General features: G+C 35.0%; 1 protein-coding gene across 2 annotated transcripts in view; it reads left to right on the top strand.

The window, feature by feature from the left end:
* Positions 1 to 26,846, top strand: part of LAMA2 (laminin subunit alpha 2) — a 623,525-nt gene that overhangs the window by 341,103 nt on the left and 255,576 nt on the right. For both annotated transcript variants that reach the window (XM_068551053.1, XM_068551052.1), the window contains exons 13-14: positions 20,626 to 20,727; positions 22,132 to 22,343. In XM_068551053.1, coding sequence (XP_068407154.1) covers positions 20,626 to 20,727; positions 22,132 to 22,343 — 314 coding nt within the window. The remainder of the gene's footprint in view (positions 1 to 20,625; positions 20,728 to 22,131; positions 22,344 to 26,846) is intronic.

The raw sequence follows: 26,846 nt of genomic DNA, 5'->3' as shown, positions 1-26,846 counted from the left end.
ACACTGATGATTAAAATGGAGAGCTTAAATTTTTTTAAACAAAAAGAAACCAATGGAACATATGCCCTCCAAATTATTGTTTAGAGCATCTTAAGCATAAAATGACTCAGCTGCTTAAAGAAAATGTTCAGCTTCTGGAGTGGCATGTCATTAGATATTAGTGACATTTACTTGTAAATGAATACATGTCCTCTGCCTCAATGTAGTTACCATTGCTATATCAACACAATATATATAGACTTCCGAATACATTGCAGAAAAATGATATAGAAATAATAGTGGTCACTAAGGTGCCCTTGATTGAAACTGCATTATACAATGTTCTTTCTTTTTAGCTCAATATCCTGAAAAATATAGCTCTCTATTTAAAGAAGACATTTTCATGTTTGTCAGAATATTGTCATCACACAGTTTATGTACAATATGGTCCTAATTTGTGTCTATATGTGCTAGGCTTAGAAAAGTCACTTTAAGTTTTACTTAATTTATTTTGGAGTTTAACTCTTACTTTTGACATGATTTATATTCTAAGGAGATCTCAGCTTCTTCCTGCTTGAAACTCAGCAAAATGTCATTAGATACATAGGGAAAGTATATGGTCTTATTATAGCTGTGTCTGCAAGGGCTGCAGTCCTGTTAGAAACCTGTCAGAATTTTCAATGTAAGCCTTCCTTTTCTTGGTGTTATGATTTAATCTGTTAACTCCTATTGCTCCCTGGAAATTGTGCAGCCATTCTGTATCTTAGAACAAAATCTATAATTGCAAGTCCCTTTTTCTTTCTCCATCTTTCCCCTCCCCCACGTTTTATTTTTACTATTTCAATATCACAGCACTTGATTCCAAATTGGAATTCTGGATCTGTTTACAGAGCTGGTGACTAGTGACCCCTCAAGAATTTCTTTATATTGACTAATATATGTGGTAGGTTGAATAATGACCCCTCCAAATATGTCCACATCCTAATCCCCAGAACCTATAAAATTTTCTTTACATGACAGAAAAGTTCTTTGCAAATGTGCTTAAGTTTAAGGACCTTGAGATGGGGAGATTATCCTGGATTATCTGGGTGGGCTCAGTCTAATCACATGAGGCCTTAAAGTTAGAAGCAGAAGGCAGAAAAGAAGGTCAGAGTGATGTGACAGTGGAGGAAGAGGAAGGAGAGATTCTAAGCATGAAAGAGATTCTGTCCATTATTGCTGGCTTTGAAGATGGATGGGCCCATGAGCCAAGGAACGTGGATGACCTCTAGAAGCTGAGAATGGACATTGGCTGACAGCCAGTAAGGAAATGGGAACCTTAGTTCTATAACCACAGAACTGAATTCTGCCAATACTCTGATGAGCAAGCACATGGATTCTCCCCTAGAACCTCCAGAAATGAATGCAGTCCTGCTGACACCATGATTTAGCCGTTTTAGCCCAGTGAGACCCGTGTTGGAATTCTCACCTACAGAGCTGTGACATAATAATTTTGTGTTGCTTCCAGATGCTAAGTTTGTTCTGACAGCAATTGGAAACTAATATAATATATATGGATGCTTGTATCTTTGGTCAGAAGGAGGTGAGAGTTATTTTGTGCAAAAGACCAGGAGGAAATAATGGGATGAAGAAAATCAATAGGGAAGATGTCACAGTTTTTGTCCCTTTTTGTCCTCTCATCTTCTTGGGGGGCCGTGAGAAACTGGTATTTGAATCCTCATTACAGTGGAGAAAAAGGTGGAGGACTGAAAATGAGGAAGATATTTTTGTGAAAATTTTGTGAGACAAACTGTGAAACACAGCAGAGGAAAAGCCCATTTTCCCCACATCTAACCAAGAGCAGATTTGATATCCTGAGAGTTAAGAGCAGCTTTGCATGAATCTGGGTTCCTGCTATGGGCACCTGCAGCCACCTAATGAAGAGGTGTCTTGATGAGTGACTAGAACAGATTTCCTTTGGAAATGAAAGGGGTCTAAGACTATCTTTATTGGACACCAATGTCAGTGAGACCTCATTTCTACCCATACGTTTGTGAGGTCTGGGAATATGGGCATCATGTAAAACAGACTATATTTATCATTAGAAAAACCTGAAGTAATTAATGTCCAAATATTCAGCCATTTTAAATGATGTATAATGCCACATAGTTAGGTTAAAACCCCAAAAGTGAATCATTTATCATAATAATTCTACCAATCCAGCTGTTTGTTATTACGTAGAAGCTCCTCAGAGCTCACCTATTGCTGACTTTTGTGTTTTTCACTTATATCACAGAGTCAGGAGGTTCAAAGTATAACAAAAATGGGAGGTAAATTAAAGAAAGAATGTAATAATGGTATTTCTGCTCCATACACATGTTGTACTGGAACTATTTTTTTAAATTAATTAATTTATTTATTTATGGCCACATTGGGTCTTTGTTGCTGTGCACGGGCTTTCTCTAGTTGCGGCAAGCGGGGGCTACTCTTTGTCGTGGTGTGTGGGCTTCTCAGTGAGGTGGCTTCTCTTGTTGTGGAGCACGGGCTTAAGGCACGCGGGCTTCAGTAGTTGCGGCACATGGGCTCAGTAGTTGTGGCTTGCGGGCTCTAGAGCTCAGGCTCAGTAGTTGTGGCACATGGGCTTAGTTGCTCCGCAGCATGTGGGATCTTCCTGGACCAAGGCTTGAACCCATGTCCCCTGCATCAGCAGGCGGATTCTTAACGCCTGCACCACCAGGGAAGTTGGAGCTATTTTTGTGATAAGAAATCCATTGAAATGAATATAGTTTAAATTGAATGAGTAAATTTTATTAAAGCAAAAGTTTATTTGGGAGGGTACACTTATGAACAGTTGAAAAATCAAAACTGCATTATTAAAATTAAGCCATATTGATGTGAATAAATCAGTTAATATGCTCATTATTAATTGTGTATATACTTTCATGCAATATAGAAAATCAGTTACATGGAATGTGTTTTAAGTATTCAAATGTTAACCTAGGCAAATACTAGGAGGCATAAAACTGATCATTGACTCTAGGTCTTTATGAAACTATATTAAAAAAAGAGAAATTTGTCAATGGACTCAAGTGAGTTCATCTCATTAACCTACTACAAATTGTGGCCTGTGTGCTTGAGTGAATGAAATGCAGTACATTAAGTTAATCTTATCTTATTCTAGTTTATTTTAGACAAAATGTATGAGTTAAAAGCTGGAAGTAAAATTTTAAACACATTTCTGAAATATTAAAAAGATTATTTCATAATTCCAGCCTTTACACGAGCGTATTGACTCATCTGAGCATGTTTTATACTCAGAATTGAATGCTCACATTGGCATGATTGACAAGCAAGAAAATTCCAGGGACTGGGAAGCTTAGAACCAATTGAACTGGAAGAAAACAAACATTATTTATTTCAGTGTATAGAGTTTGTGGACAAAAAAAAAGGGTTCTTCTTAATTATTATGCTCCTAGAGTATCCACACTTTGGATTTGTTTTGTTTTGCTCTTATCAAGCCATGGTGAGGAACCAATGAGCTTTAACAAGATGACTCAAAGACCCCTGGTGCCCTTGCTTTCTCCCCTCACATGCTGTGCATAATCAGTACTCCTCCAAAAGAGCAAACTTTGCTTCACCCCACCTTTTTCATCCATTGACACAGCTACCAGGCTTTTCTGTCTTTCTAACTTGATATTAAAAAAGATTCACATTTTGTAAATTGAACCAAAATAGAAATGCATGATTCTTTTTGCTATATCCTTAGATTTATACATACTTTTGCATAAGGCCAAGCTTAATACCAAGCCATATGTAAAAATATGCTTATTGAATTACCTAATAATAACTAAAATTATAACAATTTTATTTGGTCCAGAAAAATGATCAAATTTTCTTGAATGTCAGATGTATAAAATAAGATAGAAAAAGTTAATAAAATGATGAATGTGCTTGCCTGATGATTATGATACACATTAACATTTCTTCAATTCTCATTAGCTAAATATAATGTAACTCTAAAAATGTCTATTATGGCATTAATTTGTTAAAAATTTATTATGCAAATTACCTTGCATAAAAAATATTTTGCCTGGATGTTCTTTTTCCTCTCATTTTTGAACTTCTTAATGCATTCAAAGTATATTGTCAGATTTGATAACATTTTTAGAAATAGTGAAATTTATTGTTTGTTTAATTATTTGATTCTTAATTTATAATTTTAAATAAATAAATTATATGGTTAGTATATTTTCTAGAATTACTTGCTAGTTAGAAATGCTCCAAATGTTGTCTTATAGATATGAAACTATACGTATCATTAGTTTACCCCAGGCTTTCTTTGTTAGAATTAAAACTATGCCAGTATATCATGAATTTCTTCTTATGTTTGAAGAATACTCACTGCATATTCCTTGACACTTTTTTATTGGTATGCAAGCAAACAATTGTCGTAGTGATAGACTTTAATACATGACTCAATCTTTGAAAGGTAAGGAGAGAGGATGTAAACATTGATAAATCTTACTGAAGATTAAAAAATAAATATAGCACTTTGTTAATTTTATATTCATAAACAGGGCCTATACTGATGGAATATTTTAAAAATCAGTCTCATGACAGACTACACAGGCATACTCATGTACACACATACTTTTCAGAAATTCTAAAACCAGAAAATGTTTAGTTTTCAGTCTCTGATCATGGTGTGGTCAAATATAAATTAAAAGTAATAAATTAATTAAAATCTTGAAACATGCTATAAGATAACTATCCTGCAAAAAGAAATTTAAATTGCAATTATATATAATCTAGAAAACAGTGTATGATAAAGCAAAAACTCAGATGGTGCAAAAGCAGTATTCAGGGTAAATCTAAAGTCCTAAATGCTTTCATTATAAAATAAAAAGAGGAGGAAGAGGAAAATAAGGACAAAAAAATCAAACAGCAGCTCTCTCTCCCCACACTCTCTGGAGAACAATTATTTTATTCTGTTCATCTCTATATCTTTGAAATCTATTAATTTTTAAAATATAGATTATATATTCAATACATGTTTAGTGAATGAAATTTAAAAAAGAAATTTAACCAAAAAAAAAAAAAAGGTGCTATTCTATGCTCATAAAAATAATATGCAAAAGGATGGCAGAATTATAGCTCTAAAGAAAGGTCATTTAAGAAAAGCTAAGCTATAGAACAGTATACCTTTTGACTGGCAATAGCTAAATGTATCAAACTAGCCAGCGTGCTTAACCCATATGGGAGAAAACTAAGATCTAAGAGTTTTCCAGTTATCTATTGCTGAGTGACAAACCACCTCAAAATTAGTAGTGTAAAACAGCTATTTTAATATGTTCACAAATTTTGCAGGTAAGGAATTTGAACAGAGTATTGCGGGGATGGCTACTCTTTGCTCAATAATATCTTGGGGCTCAGGCGGGCAGACTTGAATGGTTGTGAGTGAATTGAACCATTGGAAGCTTCTTCACATACATGGCTATTGCCTGGAATGCAATAGCTCAAAGGCTGAACTCACCTGAGACAGACCAGGCATCCCACACATGACCAATATATGTAGTTTGGGCTTCCTCAAAGCATGGTGGCCTTAGGGTAGTAGGAACCTTCATGGCAGCTCAGAGTTCCAATAGAATACGTACCCAGAAAATAAGGCAAAAGCTTAATGATGATTTATGACCTTACCTCAGAAATCGCACACGATATTCCATTGGTCAAAGCCATCACAAACCCATTCAGATTTAAGAGAGAGGACAGATACCCCCATTGACTCTCACTGGGATGGGTGTCAAAGAATTTGTGACAGTATTTTAAAACAATTATAACAAAATAAAATAGAACAGAAAACATGTTGTCCTAAGCAAATAGTATCTATGAACACATGTAGAGACACAGAACTGAAACCAAGTCCCAGAATCTCTGCCATTATTTACACTTTGGCTTTGGGCAGATCACATATCTTCTCTGGTCCGATGTTTTCCTTATGATAAAATATGTGTTTGGGGGCTAAAAGGCATAAAAAGTCCTTTTATAGGTGAGGAAATAAATGAAGTCAGTTGATTTGCCATCAACTTCTTCATACATGATTACTTTCAGAAATACTGCTGTAGACTCTAAAACGATGGGAGGTTCTTCATGTTATCACACTTCTGCTTATTTATCATTGAATAAATGAGTGCTAAAATCAGACAGTGATGCATATAGGTTTTCTTTATTACCTACTTTTAGTGAATTTCTAAGAAATATCTAATATTTTAAAATTAAATCTATCACTTCTAAGAATTACATGAGTGGCCTAACTGATTTGATTTAGGAGAGAGATAAAGGTCCATATTTTTATGTCCCAGCACTTAGGGGATGGATTAATTCAAAGAGGTGTTTTCCTTTCTTCTCCCTCAGTGGGAAGGGAAGTTGCTGTTAAATGGACCAGAAAGCTGATGAAGTTTTGCTGTTGCCATTTACAAAGTATATGAGGTACTACACATTTAATTGGAAATGTTTTATATTAGTCATTAGTAGCTGGAGATAGCCTTCTGTTTTAACTGATAATACAAGTCCCATGCTTTTCCACATACCAAAATATAAATGGTAGCTCAATGAGAAAAACTGATGAGGAGCCTAAAAATTAATGAGACATAAAAGCTTTGACTCTGACCTTGAGATGCAATTTGGTATTTATGATGTTAAATCACTTGCCTTCTTTTAAATAGAGAAACAGCTGGTCTGTGTGGGAGGGATGTTCAGTTATGACTGAGAAGAAAGAGAAATAACAGAGATGTTGAAAGCTTTAGAAATAGTATATAAAATAAAGTATGTACTACAAAATTCAATGCAATATGCTAAAGTTCAAAGACTGCATAAATGTTCCCCCCCCCGGGCAAAAAAGAATACAATTGCTATGCTGATGTGAAAGTGCATGAAGAAAATAAGTGTCCAAAGCTGCATAAATATTTGCACCCCTGTGAGAGTGTGAGAAAGTGTGTGTTTCATGTTGTGATTGATGGGGCTGCTTTTACGCGTCTTTTTGAACTCTTAGCAAAATGGAGTGTCCTAAGGGTCTGTCTGCCTTTGTATGGCAGAAACTCTGTTTTCTTAGAAAATAGTAAGGAACACTATTTGTACTCCCTTTGTTATAAAAGCGTACCTACAGTTTATGGGAATTGGGGGACTTAGTAGAAAAATCACAAATTTTCTCCTATATCTTACAAGAAATACTAAGCTTTATCTTAAAATTTTGGCTATTGTTCTTCCCTGACTTCTGGGTTTTTGTTTTTTGTTTTTGTTTTGAGTTAAGGAGTCCATAGTCTGATGTACTTTTAATATATGAGTGATGAAATTTGTAGATTCAGGTAGGGATATTTTAGCTTAATGATTTATCTACTTAAAATGAAAAGAAATGAGGGCAAGGCATATCTAAAATACTGTGTAATATATTTACTTGAATGCAATCATTTCTGCATATTAGAGTTTCACTATTGAAGCAAGAAGTCTGATGTATCGGATTTCTATTGTCATTTAGTCAGAGAATTTTAGAACTAAAGGTATCAAATAATAAAAATGTACATATATGTAGTCTCCAAAATATACTAATATTACTTCTTAGAAATCTCAAAATAATACAGTAAAATAGCAGGAAAGTCACTGAAATTTGCACAGTAAAGATGATGATTTTAAAGCTCTTTTCAGATAAATATGTCATATAAGTATGACAGAAGTCATACTTCTGTGAAATACTCATGAGCTGAGACATCATGTCAGCTCTTTTCACTTCCATATTCAGAGTCTGGTTTTGGTTTTTTTCTTCAGAAACAAATATTTTTTAAATTACACATCTGGTTTGAGCAGGGCTAGCTAACACTCAGGTCTCCTGACTCCCTTTTCTTTGTATTTCCTCAGTATCACTATTCCAGAAACCCATCTAAATATATTTGCAAAGCATTCTTTATAAAATGCACTTTCTCCCTGGTTACCAGGGCCATTTTGCAGGTGCTTAAACCACAAATATTTGACCTTACTCAGATATCCCAGCTAGTGATGCTGATTCTATTAGCTATTTCATCTGATAAATTAAGAATAAATAATGTCAAAATAGTAACTGCCATGTATTTTGGGGTTAACTCTTATTTTCCCTATTTCTACATTACTTTTAATGTATATATATATTATATATGCATATATATAATTTTTCTCATTTTATGTAAATGGTAGTATGACATACATATTATAAAAGCACATTATAGTTTTTATTTAATGTGATGAAAATACTTCCATATTAAGGGATAAAGATTTTTCTCCTCCATGTATAGAAATATATATATATACTTATATATATAACTTTTGGTTAACTTTATTTTGTTGAATAGATGCACCCAAGTTCATTCAGCAGTCATAAAAGAGGTTAAACTTTGACTCTAGTGCTAGGTCGTGAGGTTCAAGTCCTGGTTTCACCACCTACCAACTTTATAACCTTGAGCAAGTTATGTAATCACTCAATGCTTCAGTTTTCTCATCTTTAAAATAAATGTAACAATGATAACAATATGCCTATCTCATAAGGCTGTATGAATATTATTTTGAGGGTTAAATGACTTAATATATGTACAGCCACATTGCAGAATATTTGCCATCTCCATTATTATCATTATTAATATGTCTAATAATGATCACTTTTGATGGACATGGGTCTATTTTCAATGCTTTTCTAGTACAAACATTGTTGCAATGAATAATCACGTGCTTAGCTATATCTTACATGTGCAAGTATAACTGTTGGATAAACTTCCAGAAGTAAAATTGCCATATCAAAGTGTATATGCATTTGTACTTCAGATATTACCAAATCGATCCCATAGATTTTATACATACACCACCAATGCATGAAAGTGCTTGTTTCCCTAAGCCCTTCACCAATAGAGTATGTTATCAAACCTTTGGATCTTTACCAATTCAATGAGTGAGCAATGGTATTTTAGCGAAGTTTTACTTTGTTTTCTTCTCATTATTAATGAAGATAATATATTTTCATGTTTAAGAAACAACAGTATTTTCTTTTCTACACAAACACTTAGACTCAAATTAACAAACTTATTTTAAGCTTGCTCAATTCCCAGAATAATTATAAGAGAAAATGAGACTATGTTTGAATAAATTCCATACGCCTGGTATAGAACATGAAGAATAGGTTTTACATAGTTTCTCTCATGAATTATTTTACAAAGACCCTTCAAGGTAGGTATTTTCATTCTCTTTTAGACATAACACTATGTATACTATGGAATTAAATTAATTTGTCCAAAGTCACACAGTAAATGTAATGGAGAGTGAGTCAGTCTTATTCTGGAGCACAGGATCTTTGCATTATAGATACCATTCACACTGTGTGTGTGTGTGTGTGTGTGTGTGTGTGTGAGAGAGAGAGAGAGAGAGAGAGAGAGAGAGAGAGGGAGGGAGAGAGAGAGAAGGAGGGAGAGATACAGAGTCTTGAATTTAAAAAGGTAAACATAAATCACGGCTGCATCTCGATCTCACTAAAGTAAAAGTGTGACCTTGAACAATTTAACCTTTTGGAACCTTAATTTCCCCCTGTATATGATATGATTTAATAATAATAATACTTATAAGATTTTTCAAGAGTAAATAAAATGATGCCAAAAGTGCTATTGAAATTCTAAAGTTTCATATAAACGTTTGCTTGATTATATAAGGCTCAGTAATTGAGTCCCTTAATTTTTGAGACCTACTGTAATTTTATGTTATGCATATATTGCTTAAAAATGTGACCAATGTTTGTTTTCAAACTTAAAAATACCCAGATCATACTGATTTGTTACAATGATGTGGTAATCAGAGAATCTTGCTCTGGATGGTTACAAACTTTTGGAGATTGTTTTACATAATAGCAACAAGAACAATGATAGCAGCTAACCTTTATTCAACACTTGTAAAGTGTCAAGCACTATTCTAGATTATTCAATTGAATTCTCACAACAACCCTATAAAGCATTTACTGTTGTATCATATCCATGTTTCGGATGAAGATTTGAGGCAAAGAGATATTAAGTAATTTACTCTAGTCATAAGCAATTAATAAGTGGCAGAGCTGACTATTTCTTCCCCACAAGTCTAGCTCCAGAACATGTTCTTTTTCCCACTATGCCATTCTGTCTTTGTGTATACAAGTAGTTTTCTCTTAATAAAATGTGTTGCTCTTTCCTATAAATTCTTTATCTCCAAAATCACAGAGCAGAAAGCAGATGTATATAAAACTGATACTATCCTGGGGCTCTACAATAGAAATTGCAGAGGGTTACCCTGATATTTAGTCACCAACTATAATAAAGTAGCTGTAAAACTTAGCATGGTGGAATTTCAAGTTGCCCAGTGATTTCAGATCTAGTCCAACCTTTCAGCTGATATAGGCATTCCTCCTCCATCATCCTGGACAGATGAAGCTCTATTCATATATCTTCAGGGATATGGATACCCTACAAGGTAGTTCATTCAATTTTCAACAGTTCTAGATATTAGAAGTTAATTTTTCCACATGACCAAACAATACTCCTTCTCCCCACTTCCTTATATAGGCTCAATTTCTGTGCTACAAACAGAGCACGTTTTTTTCCTATTATACATGCTAGAGCCTCAGACATTCGAGAAAACAATCATGTTTTCCCTAAGTTTTTTCTTTTTTAAGATTAAAGATTCCCATTACCTTTCTAAACCTTTTGCTCAGTTTTTAAAGCCATCAACATCCTGGTCATTCCTCTTTGAATGAACTCTAATTTGTCAACTACTCTCTTAAACGGTGATATCAAGAATGTGCTCTTACTGGCTGTGATTGCAGTTGGATTATTGCTTCCTTTAATCTGTATGCTAGGTACCTTCTTAATACAGAGAGTACATTGTTTGCCAATGTATCAGAACATATTGAAAATGTGCATATGACTTATAAAATATGTATTAGTGGGTGCTGGAAATTGCGCTATTATCCTAGCATATAGAAGCTGGTGAAAAGTAATGGCATATAGTTGCTTCATGTGTGTAAATGTCTAAATGACTTAAATATTGATTTTTTTTCCTTCAACTTCAGATCAAACTTCCCAGTGCTAAAGGTTCCTTATTTTAAAACAAATGCATTTATAGTTTGCCAGTCAGCAGTACAGTAAGTTCCTGTGGTAAGCTCAAATCACCAAAAAGCTCAAATAGACATGTCTAGTTTGGTTTGTTTTTAGGACTGATAAAGATAATAATAGAGAGACCAATAAAGACCTACTTTAATAACAACTGCAAGTTATCTCATGGAGTAGTACAAATTTTCCAAGTTTTTTTAATGCCTTCTCCATCTATTCAGTATCATATATTGACATGATATATGGTGTTGAATTTGATTAAAATTCAGCAGATATTTATGTACCATCTACTATCTGTGAGATACTTATGCAGTGTACCAGAGGGAAACATTAAAACATGAATAAGATCTGAATCCTGCCATCACTGTGACTCTTCCAGAAAACCTAAGATTTTAAAGTGCATTTAGAATCATGAAATAAAAATTATTATGATTAGATTTTTGTGTGAAGTATGTATATATTTAATTTTGAAAATATATTAAAACAGTATAACTTACAATATTTTTTACTTATATACTGTATGCTAGGTGCCAGGTGAGGAATTTACCTTGTATTTTCTCATTTCATCCTCAGAACAAAATTCTGAGGTAGGTGTAATTCAGCTCATTTTAGTGAAAATTAACTGAGACTCTGAAGGCATAAATAACTTTCCCAAGGGCCATACAGCAATTTAAAGGCAGAACCAGGATCCGAAATTAGGTCCGGAAAATCTCCAGGAATGGGTTTGATCTTTGGTGTGATTTATATCTGACCCCTATATTAATAGACATGAGGTAACTAACACAGCCCTTTATCTGTTCATTCTGGAAGAAGATACTTAAATGTATTTTATTAGCCTGTTGATTCTCCTCTAGGGTGTGACTTAGTTTCCATTGCACATTTGGGAGTGTTTTCTTCTAAAATTCATAATCAGCTTCTACTGCTGTAATAAAGAATCACCTGCAGAGTCCACAAATGAGGAAAGAAAGAAAAGAGAATAGTGGTAGATCAATTTAGCATCAAATCAGAATAGTATTCCAAGATGTGTTCTGGCTTCTGCTTTTGAGGGAGATAAGTTGACTGCTGTTTCAAAATAACCTCTATTTAAATAATGTAACCTAAAATTAATTGAGCTTATTTAAACATACAGCAGTTCCAACCATATTTAGTGTTGCTAAAGATATAAACTGTTAGAATTGCCTATGGGCAAGAGGAAAGCTCTGTTTATTACACTCTTGTTGCTACTTTTGCAATGTGAGGGGAAAAGTCTATACACTAGCCATATACTATCCAAAGTAATGAATATACTTATAAGACAAAATACTTAAGCAGTAAGAGAAAGATTAACTAAAATTCTCATTCATGTAGAAAATAGCAATACTGATAACTCTTTTTTACAGTGTTTTCATAAATTTCCCACAAGGGTTGTATATTTTGTTTTCATTCCTCATTTATGTGAAAATAGTAAGTCTGTTTCTATTTAACTTACTGGAACTTGGATTAAAATGGGTCCTGTTATTTTAATCAGATCAATGTTGTATATCATGAAGATATAGTTTTCTGTTTTCTTGGCAGAGAACTTAAAGAAAAAAATTAAGCCCTAGTCAGTACGAAACTTATGTATATATAAAACCATAATTTATGGTTTATTTGATTAGATCAATGTTTAATAATATACTACATGTATTTTTTGTACTGAATATTTACTCATAAATTAATCCAACCCAAAGAAAGAGTACTAATGGAAGCTTCCATCCAAACATAAAAAGTAAACAGAAGACAAACAGCTGTTGCAAAAATCCTATTTTTGAGTCTGGGCTTGATAACAAAAAACAGTTTGGAGAATTTGGCTGCTACCATTTACTCGCATCTGTTGAGACTGTACTATTTCAACTCAATATTTGATCAGTGCATGTCACAAGGTAGCAAGTAGTTCTCTAAGTCAGAGAACTTAGAGAAAACACTAAATACTAATTTATGTATGGGATGTTGTACTTCTAAGTGCTTTGTCTTCTATGTAAAGTTTAGCAAATCTATTCATGAGATGTTTATATTTTTAAGTGCCCCAGAAGGACCTAGGTGTTTGTAGAAAATACATGAAATAGAAAAAAATTAACCCATTCATTGTAATTTTTAAAAATTTGATCTGTCTACCTTTGGACTTCTTGTTATACGAGAACCGCTAATTGTCTGGTTTTCAGTTGCAACCAGAAATATTCTTACCTGATCAAACCTTTATAATTCCATTTGCTTTGAATCATAACTGAGTATAGGGAAAGTATAATTGGGCCTCACTTTGTTACGCAGGAGACAGAAAGCTTATGCTGGAGATAGGTTGGCATTACTCAAGTGAATAAACAACTAATTTAACAGAAATTCATATGGGAATCTCATACTGACTTCTTAATTCCTCTAGATGTATCTCTCACAATTACTTTGTTTTCCCTCTGCCAACCAAAACCCTGTAATGAATATCTCTTGGCATTATTAATAAGAAACATTGTATATGAATACTAGCTAGGAGGTAGGTTGTGAGAATTTGGAAAAACATGGTGAAAGTTGGGAAGAATAAATATGCGTGAGTAGTTCCATAAGCAATTGGAAGATTAGGCTGCAAGGACACTGATTGATTGATCAGTTCCTGAGTGTTACACTGAGGGAGTGTCCCTGGTGGGCTTGGCCCTGATGCATTCATGATTTTAATCACTGCTTTAGATACATATGAACTTTAGATGATACAAAGTACAGAGGGATGCAAAATTATCTTATCTGGTTGGAAGTGGCCAAGTCTAAAAGGAAAAAAAAAATCAGAAGAAAGAGGAGAGAAGGAGATGGTGGGAGTGGGGGTAGGGTTTGAGGGAGATGTGTACAAGGAAGGAAAGAAGGCAGAAAAAGCAAGCAGAGAGGAAGAAAAGAAAGGGAGTAAGGCAGGCAGAAAGTAAAATTCCTCGAGTTTTTTCTTTGTATCTCCTGGACTGCATAAAGTAGCCTCTTGCCTTCCAAAGCAACATTTCTAGAATGTATTGTCCCCGTTTGACACCCACAACTCCAAGTCCATTTTCTGTGCGTTAAAGATGATGTAACTTTAAGATCGCCCGTGTAAATTCTGCCTGTTCTCTAATTCAACATCCCCTTGCATCAGTTCTATTCTAATTACCAAGTTTTGAAAGGAGAGAAACATGCACTTATCTCAATGTTATAAATGTACAAAAGAGCATAACAAAACCTGTAGTGGAATACTTTTTCTGTTTTGAAAAAGAGCTTCATGAATAGACACATTAATAAACACTTAAATGGGAGGATACCTTTTCAGAGTTTAATACTCTGGGGCTTTGGAATCTAGAAGGATGAATCGCCTGCCCTCTTTGTGATACTAAATTGAAATTGACAGCTCTGTTTCACTTATCCTGCTCAATATTACAAAGCCTTTTCCTCATTTGATTTTAGTATATCCCTTCTGAAATATTTGCTCTGGTAAGAAAAGCAAATATTAGGTTTCACACCCCATTTTGTGGAATAAGAGTGATGGTGTTCTGACATCAGAGGACCAAATATCCCAGGCTTATTTTTCTGAGAAAAATTTCCTTGCAGATATATTGTCCTCCATAGATCATCCACCCTTCATCTCTCAATCCATACTTCTTAAATTGGGGGTGGGGGGAAGAGAGGCTAGAACATGCAAAACCTAATACTAAATGCTTTTGTAAAGCTTAGTTTTATGAATTAACTTTAGCCTTTTCCACTCATGAGGAAAAACTTTCCTGCCTCATTAGATCTTTAATGCAATGTGCTGCATGCACACTACATTATTAAGTGTGACATTAGGTTATATATTGCATAGTAACTATAATGTTACTTGCAATCAAGCTGTTCCTTTCCCCTGAAGGTAGAATTAAAACAGGTATTCATGGGAAACAGCTACTCGCATTGCTCTTTTCTTAATGGCGTGAATTTGAGGATCAGGAGAGTGAAGGGCTTAGCACTGAACCATCTCCAGGAATGGATGGGTGCTTTGTCTTGCAGTGCCTTCGCAATTTGATATCTGAATCTCCCCAAAGAGAATTTTGCTTAATAGACAAGGGGAAAGATAAAAGGCTAGGTCTTTGGGGACTCTTATGGAATGAAATATTTTCATTAAATTCACTTTCTCTTTGTATTGAAAAGGAATATAATTTTCATCTCTGGTAGATATAGTCTAATCCATCCAGTAAATATAAGAAAGGCCCTAAAGCAAACTGGAATTGCACTTACTCCTACCTGTGGAAAAGCATATTTCTCTAGCCAATAGAACGATGACCGTTTAGTTCCTAAATAGCAGGAGAAAATGAAATGTTCTATTGGCTGTACATGCAGTGCTCTGTAAAATTAGAGAAATCAATATTGTCCCCAAAAAGGACTAATATGAAAACCTCAAATATAAAATTAATAGAGTCTACAAAGTCCAAAATTGTGGAAAGTTAAAGTTATGCACAGTACACATAACTTACCAATGTCATGTGATGTATGGTTAGAATTCTTTAATGTTATTGGATGAGTTGGTTTATACAGAGCTCTACCTGTTCTTCAATCCTTTAGCTCTTTTACTAGTTGTGGTTGCCACTGACTTCTCAGTAGACTTTAAGAATATCACTGAAAGAACTTTTTTCCCTCAGTCTTCTGTCCAGCGGGACATCAGCCAGGCAAAGAAAGAAAAGCAGCATTTGAATGGTCAGAGAGCTGTAGGAATGAGAATTTCAGCAGGAAAATTACTTTAAGCACATATAAGTAGCAGAATGGATAGATACAGAGGCTAGATTTGGAGTACTGAAACTTTTTCAATTTGTGGTATTCTTAGTGTCTCCATATTTTTCTCACAATGCCTTCTAGATCAACTGAAATATGCTGCAGTAGTTAGGGCTAAACAACTTAATAAAGATTTGTAATTTAACAACTTAGCAGTCATTAAAAAATAATGCACATAAATTTAGACAATATAATAATTTCTTTTCTTCATAAATTACCACAATCACTTACTAATGGGATCTTTCTTGCTGAGTAATATTCAAGTTTCAAAACCGAGAATCAGATCAGACATTGCTGCCTTTATTTTCTGTTTCACATTGATTTTTGTACAATGCTTGTTTTTGTTTTTGTTTTTGTTTATCACAGCATCCACTGAAAACTTTGCTTAACAAAGATATGACATAGCTGAAAATGCAAGTAAACAAAAACATAGCTCAAAATTTTGAGAACATCCTCTAGAGGAATATAGCATTATCTGTTAAAATTGTGAACCACCTAGAGCTAGTTGTTTGTGTGATGTCCAACCATTATATAGTATTGCTGTATTTCCTTCAAACATTTACAACATCCCCCAGTGCCTTTGTGAGTTTACTGAAGTGCCCTGGGACATCTCTGCACAGATTTTGTGAACAGGGGGCTAGATAGATCCTACAGAGTACTGAAACTGCACAGAAACTTGAATGACATCATAGATCCCAGGGCCACTAGAGGTTCTTCATTAGGTAAGTGAACAACAGAATTAATTGTTGATAACACTTTCCCCAAAAAAGAAGACTGAAGTCAGGGAATTGAATTCAAATGCTTGATGAGGACCTAGTGAGTGTGATGTAACAATGGGAAGAGAAAGAAGCATTAGACAAGAAGCATTTCAAGGAATAGGATTGAGGCACTAATCTGATACAGGAAATAAAGTGAAAACAATATTATGTTGTACCTATGTTGTACCTATGGTTTCCAAATTACAGTAGAGAAACAAAGCAATTGGCTTGTCCCATGCTTCATGGAAGTTAAGAAAATAGTTGTTTCCTGGGACGACCCAGATAATAAGATTAACTTTGGGTATATTGAGTGTGTGATACATTACTGAACAATCATTCAGTACAGAACTTTTACAGGCTGAATTGTTCCCCAAAATTGTATGTTGAAGTCCTAACTCCCAGAACCTCAAAATGTGACTGTATTTGGAGAAAGGATCTTTTATTCCAATTAATTAATTAAGTTAAAATGGGGTTCTTAGTGTGGTCCCTAATCCACTATGACTGTTGTCCTTATAAGAAGAGGAAATTAGGACAGAGACAAACACAGAAGGAAGACCATGGAAGAACACAGGAAAAAGATGACCATCTATAATGCAAGCCAAGGTGAGAGGCCTAAGAAAAACCAACCCTGCTGACATCTTGACCTCAGATTTCTGTTGTTTACCCAGTCACTGGTCCTTTGTTATGACACCAGGAGCAAATTAATACAGGGACATGGGACAGGATAGAAGATACGGACTGAGAAACCAGGTATGAACATAGTTCAATCCATGAGAGAGGAATGGAAAGTCAGTAAGAAAGGATAACCAAAAGAGAGTAAGAGTCTTGGAGACATCCATACACTGAGTATAGAATAAAAGAAAAATGTATCTATCACGGAGACAGAGGTATGACCTCTGTCGTACTCCAGGGGAAGAAGTATCAGAAAAGTTTAATATAGTAGAAGACCAAGGAGTCAAGAATCTTAAGAATTATCACATGACACATAGAACTGGACAAAAGCCCATTAGTGGTTGCTAGATAAAGCTGATAAATGACCTTTCAAGAAACACTTTTAGTGAAGTACTAAGGCTGGAAAGCAGGCTGCAGCTTGATAAAATAAAAAAAGGGTGGATGGGTAGAAATAAAGAAAATGAGTGTAATACCGCATATCTTAGAGTTTGACAGCAAAACTAACCAATAACCGGAGATAATAGCTAGAGGAGACAACAAAGTTAATTGATGACTTGCAGCCCCGTGCACATTTGATTTGATGGAGAGAGTGAAGATTGGGCTACTGAAGGAATTATAGGAGAGTGGAGAAGCAAGCAGGTGGAGGAGCCAAGTGAAAATGGCATTTGGAATATGGAGCAGTACATTGATGGAGAAGAGACAGAATTCTTCATCCAAGCCATATATGAAAAGACAACTTGTATTCTGAGTATTCACAAAGCTTTTTCCCCCAAAAAGCAATGTTCCTCAGAAAAGAAGGTGTTATCTTATCATTGAGTCATTACAAAGACCCTACAATGGTATGTACCCTTTGGGGAAGACACATTAGCTGGAAACACCACCAGGAAGTGCTTGGTCTTATTGCTTATGAAGAGATTACTTTATGGAGTTGAAGGAAAAATAGAGGCAAAGGAGTTTAACAGAGAATAAGTAATTATTCCTAGGCAGTACATCTCTAAATTGAAGGATGATATCTTAAACAGTCTTTTAAAAAATTACCTAACTACTTGACTAAGTAGTTTTATAGAGGTGATCATAAATACACACCTTAGGGTGAATGAAGTAGACAATGATTTTAACATTACAGAAATGAACACTTGTGGTTTGGGGAAAAAATATCTGGTAACAGTATCATGCACCTATTTAAAATTTCCTGTTTTTCACAACTTAGGTGGAAGCAAAATAGATTCACTCATGAAAATTGTTAGATGATTCAACAACTGGTTCTAATGTTGCCAAAGCATGGGTATCAAATATGCATGAAAGAGTTTGGAAAAAAGTTGTTTTATGAAATGTGAATGAGAAACCAATTTTTCATTATTATGATTACTACTATTGCTATAAGCCCTCAGGAAAATAGGTTGAATTAATTCTACTCCTTAGTTCATGTTTTGTATTATCATTGACCCGCAAAAGGCCCCTCTCTTTTTCTATGTAGTTATTTGTTCCTTTTTCCCTGTTTCCACCCTCATTACTCTCCCATATTATATTATCTCATATACTATATGACTTGATTATAAGCAGGTATGGAAAATACATTGACAAATCAAATATTGTAACAGATCAAACATTTTTGTATTTCATCTTAAGTCTTAACATGTGGGATACTCAAATTACACACACTTTGGCTCTTTTTATTGGCAAAGTGGGAATTACCTTTAATTCTAAGTTTCTCAAATTGATTTAAGAAATTAAGAATTAATTTACATTGGTCTTTTATTTTTTTAGAGAAACATATTCCAGAAGAAGAATAACATGTAATCCAAATTTTAAACAATCAAAATACATTTGGAAGCTCAAAAGTTTGCAACATTATGGATCTATGTCCCAATGTCCTTCCCAAACTCAATCCCTACCTCCTACTAAACATTTTTATTAATTTAGGAAATTCTGAATAGTTAAGTCCTCTTTGAAATATATGAAACATTCTTTCTGCTGCCTTTCTAGACTCCTGTCATTGAGAAAATGTCTGGCTGATTTTGAACAAGCATGCTATGTGAAATTTTGGAAGCTTATCTTAATAGAACCAAAAACCTTTTACATAGATTCACCCCTCATTACTCACAATAATGCCAAGGGCTATAGTCCAGAGAGATATTTATTATTTTATATATGAAAAGACATTAGAATAGGGCTATTTCTCAGTGGAGCAGGGGAATAAAAGTTTTCTGAATTTTAGTTCCTTATAGAGCTCCCTGTAATGAGCTCGTAGAAGACATTAAGGAGCTGCAATTTAAAAACCCTGTTTAATCAGCCATGGCGAGCTATGTTCCATTCCCTGTGGAACAACTCTGAGAGGAATCCGGGTTCCTCCTCCTCAATTCAGGGCATCATCGGGAATTGCTTTGTGGTCAGGGTCTGCTGTGAGAGGCCACAAAGAGCCTAGGGCTGCGAAGCTGGGTCTGTTTGTCAGCATGGAGGAAACTGCAGAATACAAATCATCAGCTTTGTTTTATGAGCGTCTATTTACAATGCTGGGGTGGAATTTTTTAAAAAGCACTGCAGCATTTGCATCGAGTCTGTCACTCAAGCTCCAATGTTGATTCCTGTCCTGTAAATGATCTTGCTTTCCTATTTTTTTATCCTCTCTACAAGGTAACTGTCAATGTCAGAGGATGTAAACCTCAAGCATACATTGTATGGGGCTCGGCATGCGAGTTGGAAGGAAAGAAGTTTGTTTAACGAAAAGGGATAACAGCATTCATTCAAACTAAGCATATTTGATTGCACAGGGGAAAGTGTATCTTCTTTGGGAGTTTTGATTGAATTTTATCATGATTTAAAATTTGCTGCTACACTTCTTTTTCTTTGACCAACAACATTTCCCAGCTTAGCTTATAGTCTAGGTAAAGTGCCTGTGAAATGGAGTGATGTCTTTGCTGAAAGCATTCAGACCCACAGAAAGTGAGTGACCCTCAGGGATGGGTAGAAATCTCCCAATTTTAACAAAGATCCTTCTCTGTTTGGGAATTTTAAAGCTCAAGCTACACACTAGGAGAATGACAGGAGGGGCTGTGTTTGGTTCCCTGGAACTTAACCTATTTCAGCAAGCCTGCAATACCAGGGAAAATAATACATGAATTTATATTTGTGTCAGGCTTGCTGTTGATGGGTAAGGTTCGTATAAAGGTTCCTCCTAAAGAAATGTCTGTCATTCTCACTCTGCACGCTCATGATTTCTGCTTCTTCCAAATCCTGCCCTCTAGAACAATGTAATAATTTTAAAATAATAAGTAAAACATGATTTAATGACCCATCTCCAGTCCTGTAATGATTACGTATCTCCTCTCTTGTAGCTCACAGCAGTTGGAGGACAATTGACATTTACTATATCATACGACCTCGAAGAAGAGGAGGAAGATACAGAACACATACTCCAGCTTATGATTATCTTAGAGGTAGAGTATGGAAGGTGTCATTTATATTTAACTGCTTTACACTCTTATGTTATTTGAGGTTATTCCTTACTTGGCTAGTTTAACATTAATTTACATACTACTAGAGAAAAATATCATATTTTGGGAATTTTCTTATGCCAGTCTTATGTTTCACTCTGAGACATAGCTAAAAGAAGACTGAGCATAGGCATTGTGTTCCAATGGTAAATGGGAGTTTTAGAGCAGATTTGGAATTTAAATTTAAAACTTAATGACCATTTTCCCAAGAATATAAGGATACTGAAAGTATTTAGGCAAATGGCTGATTTACATAGTTGTACTCTTTCCATCTCTCCTTGCTTCCAAGTAGATTTTATTGTTTATTTCTTTGTTTATATTAGGTAGAAGTAAATGGAAAAGGAAACATTTATTTAGGTACAGTTAAATCGAATTCAAAGCTCCTAATTTAGGTAAGAAAAATATAGGAGAAACTGCTTTCAGGATTTGGAGGGCCATAGGCAGTTCCCAAATGCTAGAAGCCTAAAGTTATCACAAAGGCTGTCTTCCATCCTTTCTCATACTCTTCCTTTCACATAATACATGCCCTCCTCCCCTCAACTCACACAAAAGCACACATTTCATGCATATTTATGAGTCCAAATGGATCTATGTTGATTTAGCACGAGGCTCTGTTGTTTTTTGTCTTGAAACTTTCATGCATGAGAATCAATAAAAAAAATTCTTTCCCCAAAATGAATGTTCCCAGTATTCGATGAAGTGATCTGGGTGATATATATCATTACATATGTATGTGTATGAAACTAGAAGTATGTCATGGAATTCCTTTGAGATAAAAGGGATTCTCTAAATGTAAAATGTTGAGAAGTTACATATTATTAATACGAATGAACTAAGATAAAATGTTAACCCAAATGGTAATGATGCCATTATCCTATTGTGAACATTAAACTGCAGGGTTTTTTCTTGTTTGTTTGGGTTTTTTCCCCCAGATAGAAGAGTCCTTTAAAACAGTAGCTTCATACACTGTTCTAAGTTTTCTTCCCTATTTTCCTATACAACCCACATTCACCATAAAACAGTATATTTGAAATATGCAACTTTTGTACACTTCTGTAAAACTGAGACATTTGTAATCACATATATCTATGAGTGAGTTGCCAGGTATTTATTATTTTAGTTAATGGGGGAAGCAAAGTCATGCATAACCAGGAAGCTTATACTTTGTGACGCATCTGGTTAAGGCTAATATTTAAATTGTTTTCTCTGCCTTTTATACATACTAGAAATATGCTGACTGACAGGGGAAGCTAACCTGAAATTAAAAACCTACTGAGGATAATCCACAGAGAAGAGAATCCCTTTTTTTCACAGTTTTACCCTTTTATACTTTCTTTTTCTCTTTAGGGAAATGACTTGAGAATCAGCACAGCCCACGATGAGGTATATCTGCAACCATCTGAAGAACATATTAATGTGTTGTCACTTAAAGAAGATTTATTTACCATACATGGCACAAATTTCCCAGTCAGTAGGAAAGAGTTTATGACTGTGCTTGCGAATTTAAAGAGAGTCCTTATACAAATCACATACAGCCTTGGGATGGATGCCATCTTCAGGTAAATTCAAGAACTGCATCTCCCAGTGTTCACACATTTACCTTGGGGCAAACACGCATGTGCTGAGTGACTGAAGATCCCTAAGGTTTGCTGTCTTCAAATAGTAGATAAGAACGGAGCACTGGTTTTCTGAAAAGTGTTTCTATTAAGTTTTAAAATTTTACATACCCGAGATGAATTTGTCTTAGTCCTTTTTTAGTATTGATGATTCTTTCTCAATTCTGCCAGAGCATGCAATAAGAATGATTCCCATACTGAGAAATGCTGTACTGGAAAAGAGTCTCCTTTATGATGACTCAGATAGTGGAAAACTAAAGTGATACAATTCCAGGACACCCGTATTCAGAAAGTGGTTTGTAGAATATTTTCTTCCATTAATTAATTCAGTCGTCTCTGACTTAATAGTATATAGTTTATGATGAGAAATATAAGCACCTTCATTTAAGTAACTACAAGTTTTTTTAAAAAAAATACTGTAATACTGTAATGGCTGCATGATATAAAGGAAAGTATGAGCTTTGGAGGTAACCTGACTAGGAATTAAATTAGCTCTATTGCTTATTATATGTGTGACCTTTGGCAAGTGGTTGGTCCTTGTGGAAACTTGATTTCTTCAAATGTGAAGTGGAGAAAATAGTGCCTACCTTTCAGGGTCGTTGTGAAAATTATATGTGATGATTATGTAAAGTGCTCTTTACCTAGAACACTTTTCAAAGGATTATTCCTTTCTGTTCTCCATTTTTTTTCCTTAAAGAGAGAGCTCCCTGACTTGAACCAAACATCCATAAGGGGCTGACTGTAGGCTGCTGTGCTTTCCATTTTTAAAACAATGATGTATTTTTCTGACAGAATTTTAGCTTTGTGTCTGAATGAGCTCTTTTCCTTTCTCCTTTTCTACTCTAATAGTAAATAACACAAGCTCTCGTGGCAATTTTGTCCTAAATCAGGTTAAGTTAGATGACCAAATGTGACCCCAAACCGACAACTTGGCATACCCATAATCAAAGCAATGTCTCCAATACTGATTTATCTGCAAAAGGTTTTTTTTTTTATTACTGATGCTCCCCTACCTCCTTCATTTGCTTGCATGGCCTAGTTTGTCTTTCATTTGTAGTATTTTAACTAAGTGTAATCATCATTACCATCTCCCAAAGGAGAGTATCGCAGATTCATAAACAGAACCACTGCCAAACAATGTACCTCTTCTGCATAGTCAATTCTGCTAGAAGCTGGGTTAAAATGCCATGAAGATGAGAAGCAGCACTTAGGAATTAATTATGTTTTTTCACATTTAGTAAATAGAGATTGCCACGATGTTTAAAGAGTACAACGAGATGAGTCCTCTGGATTTCAAAATAAATGACAAACAAATTGACAAAAAGTGGCTGGGGGACTTATTTATTTTTGCCAGCATTGTTTCTCAGACTAGTTAATCCAAAGACATGAATCCCCCTGAGTCATGTCAGATAATTTTAGTGTCTGCCCATCTTAAAATCACTAGTTTCATTTGAGCCTGCTGAGGTTTTCCCATACACGAACAACGTGTTCACAGAGTGTGGCTATCGCATCTGACACAGGAACTAATCCAAGTAGGTGATGCTTTCTGCAGCCTACATTTTCTAAGGCACTGTGGTTCAAGAAGTGAAAGCCATATCATATTTGAAACTCCTACCCACTTCAGGTGAGCTGAAAGTCAGCATGAATCCCGAGTCAGTACGCTTGTTACATTTTATTTATCTCTGATCTACTAGTAGATTGAGTCATATTTGTAAAACATCATTTGAATTGATTTCAATTTGTCTTGCACAGTAGGCTTCCAACTTGGTATACAGCTTGTGTGCAAGCACAAGTAAATTGAAGCTATCTCAACAGAAATTCATGTTTAGAATTACTTAAGGAAGATTTATTTCCAGGGTAGTTCTCTCAGCAAATGGGCTTACGTTCCTCCCGTTATGGAGGAACTGGAATTGAATAGTGGAGGGAGAAGTGGGCTGCAGGTCAGGATTTTGACTTCTGTTTTCAACTTAGCCATTTAATAGTTGTAAACATAAGTGTCATTTTGACCTCTTTGGATTCAATCACCTCACCTGTAAAATAAGGATGAGGACAATTGCTTGCCAACGTCAGAAAGTCACTATGAGAATGGAATTAGAGGACTGCAAAAGCGTTTTGCTAATGGCAAATCAGCACACAAATCCGAAGCATTTCTATCTGACCTGCATCATTCCAGGGAATACCATTTTTTCCAAGTACCGTTAAGACTTGGAGACATCTAGAATAAAGCATGGACTGATATTTCTAAAATTGAGACCATTTTTGCTGTCATTCTTTTCGACAATGCAGAGAGGCCCATACGATAAAATTAATTGATTTCCTTCTCATTGTCCTCATTGATAAGATGAAGATAAAAATGGAAAATTTTTCATTCTTCCTTTAAGAATGTAAGAGAAATCAACTTAACCTAACCGTGTATCTTTCTCCTTTAAATTCACCAAACCTTATTTTTAGTAGCATCCTTGATATTTAACTTGATATTTTTTCTTATACCCTATAGTAGACATTAGTACAGTTCATCAAATTTTTAATCTCCTCCTTTTGGAATATTGCATTTCCTTTGAGGGTAGATGTGGTCATAGGACTTGGTTTGGCCAATGAAATGTGAGCTGAAATGATGTATTATTCCTCTCCTCCTTCCCCCAAACCCTGGAAAAGCACTGAATTGCCAGTTTGAGACTCTATGGAGCTTACTTAGCTGCCAGAAGATCAAAACAGCCTGAAATATTGACAGCACACATAGGTCAGCTACCCGGAATAGTTACCCAGACCTGTAGAGGATTTCACATGAGTAAATTTTGTTTTCTGTTAAGCCACTGAGAATTTGGAGTTGTCCGTTACCACAGCATAACTGAGCCCATTATGACTTTATTGTGATACAACCCATGTGTCTTTATTGCTTGAAAAGAAATACGAAATTTCTTCAAGGCAAGATGTTTTCACATGACTTTTAATAGTAAATTTTTTGGCATGGGTATCAAAAATATTACGCAGAATTTATGTAATAAATAATCTAGAAAAATCCTTAGAAACAAGGGAGTGTTTTGAGGCTTGTAGAAATAGTGTTGATAGTATACTTCTACCTTTTGCAATTAATGATACAGGTAATCGCATTTTGAAGAAATTATTATGACGAGGGCTCTCAGGCTCTTAAAAAGATTTATGTAACTTGCTCTTGGGAAGAGGTTCAGCCAGGGTTTATGCCCACATGTGTTTTCTCCCCATTATCTTTGACTACCTCCCAAATCTATTCTGTAACATTGGATTCATTCAGTCTGCCAGCATTTACTGAGTGCCTTCCCTGTGTATTTGAGTCGCAGCTCTCTCTTCTGTAAAATGGCAAAAAGAATACCTAGCTTTCAAGATTGAATGCTAAGGTGAGAAAATGATGTATCCAAAACATCTGACCTGCTATCTAGTATATGTTGGGAGACAATGTCAAGTAACAGGCTAACCATTGGGTTTGGGTTTGAGTCTGTGCTGCACCATTTGCTAATGGTATTATAGTGACAAGGCACTTTACTTCTCTGAGCTTCAGGTTCTGCCTTTGTAAATGTGGACAAAAACATGATTCCCACATTAGTTTCATTGATATTTAAAGGAGCTATGTCTCAGGTTCCCATGATAGTGCACAGAAGACACTCAGTACACAGTAATTATTATGTGATAGTTCTAGGCTAAGGAAAGAGGATACAAAGATGGGTAAAGGATCATTGAATCCAAAGAAGGCATAGTCGAGTATGAAAGGCGGACATGTAGTAACGTTTATGGTAGTATAATAACGAGTGCAATGGAAGTGTGCATAGAGCATCCTGGTGGAACTAGGGAGGAAGAGATGAATTCTCATATTAGCATTTAATATATTTTTGATGAATGGCTGCAACAATAGCAGATTCTGTCAGTTATTTTCCTTACTTGGTATGGGATTGAAAATGTTTGGAGAAAATGTCTAGCTCGTTCCCAGATGGCCCACTCAGACATTGAATGAACCAGTGAATGATTCTGTTGCCTTTTTTAGGAATGAGGTAAAAATGATCAAGGTTCACTAATTGAGTAGTACTTTGTGGAACTTCCACAGGACAGAGGCTAAGTAAAGGAAGTTCTAAATCATCATCTTATGTTTTGTCAGAAATGAAATAGAACAAAGCACCTGAACAGCGATAAAATCTTTATCTATGGTGACCAACCTGAAGTAACATTTGTTTAAGTAGAATTAAATACATATCTTCTATATAAAAAAGGTGAATTAAAAATAATTATTTAAACGAGTTTTAAGATCAAATGTCCTGTTGTTTAAAGAATAGTTTGGGTTTTTTTCTTTTTTGTGTGTGAAGCATGACATAGCTAACTCTGGTGGAAAATATAGGAAAACAAAAATATTAAGAACAATCTTTAAGACAGTTCCAGGACAGTGTTTCTTATATGATTCCAATATTTTCAATACTAGCT

This window comes from Eschrichtius robustus, chromosome 9 (genome assembly GCF_028021215.1).
Source record: "Eschrichtius robustus isolate mEscRob2 chromosome 9, mEscRob2.pri, whole genome shotgun sequence".
In the NCBI taxonomy this organism is placed as follows: domain Eukaryota; kingdom Metazoa; phylum Chordata; class Mammalia; order Artiodactyla; family Eschrichtiidae; genus Eschrichtius; species Eschrichtius robustus.
This window is presented reverse-complemented; position numbering and strand designations above follow the sequence as displayed.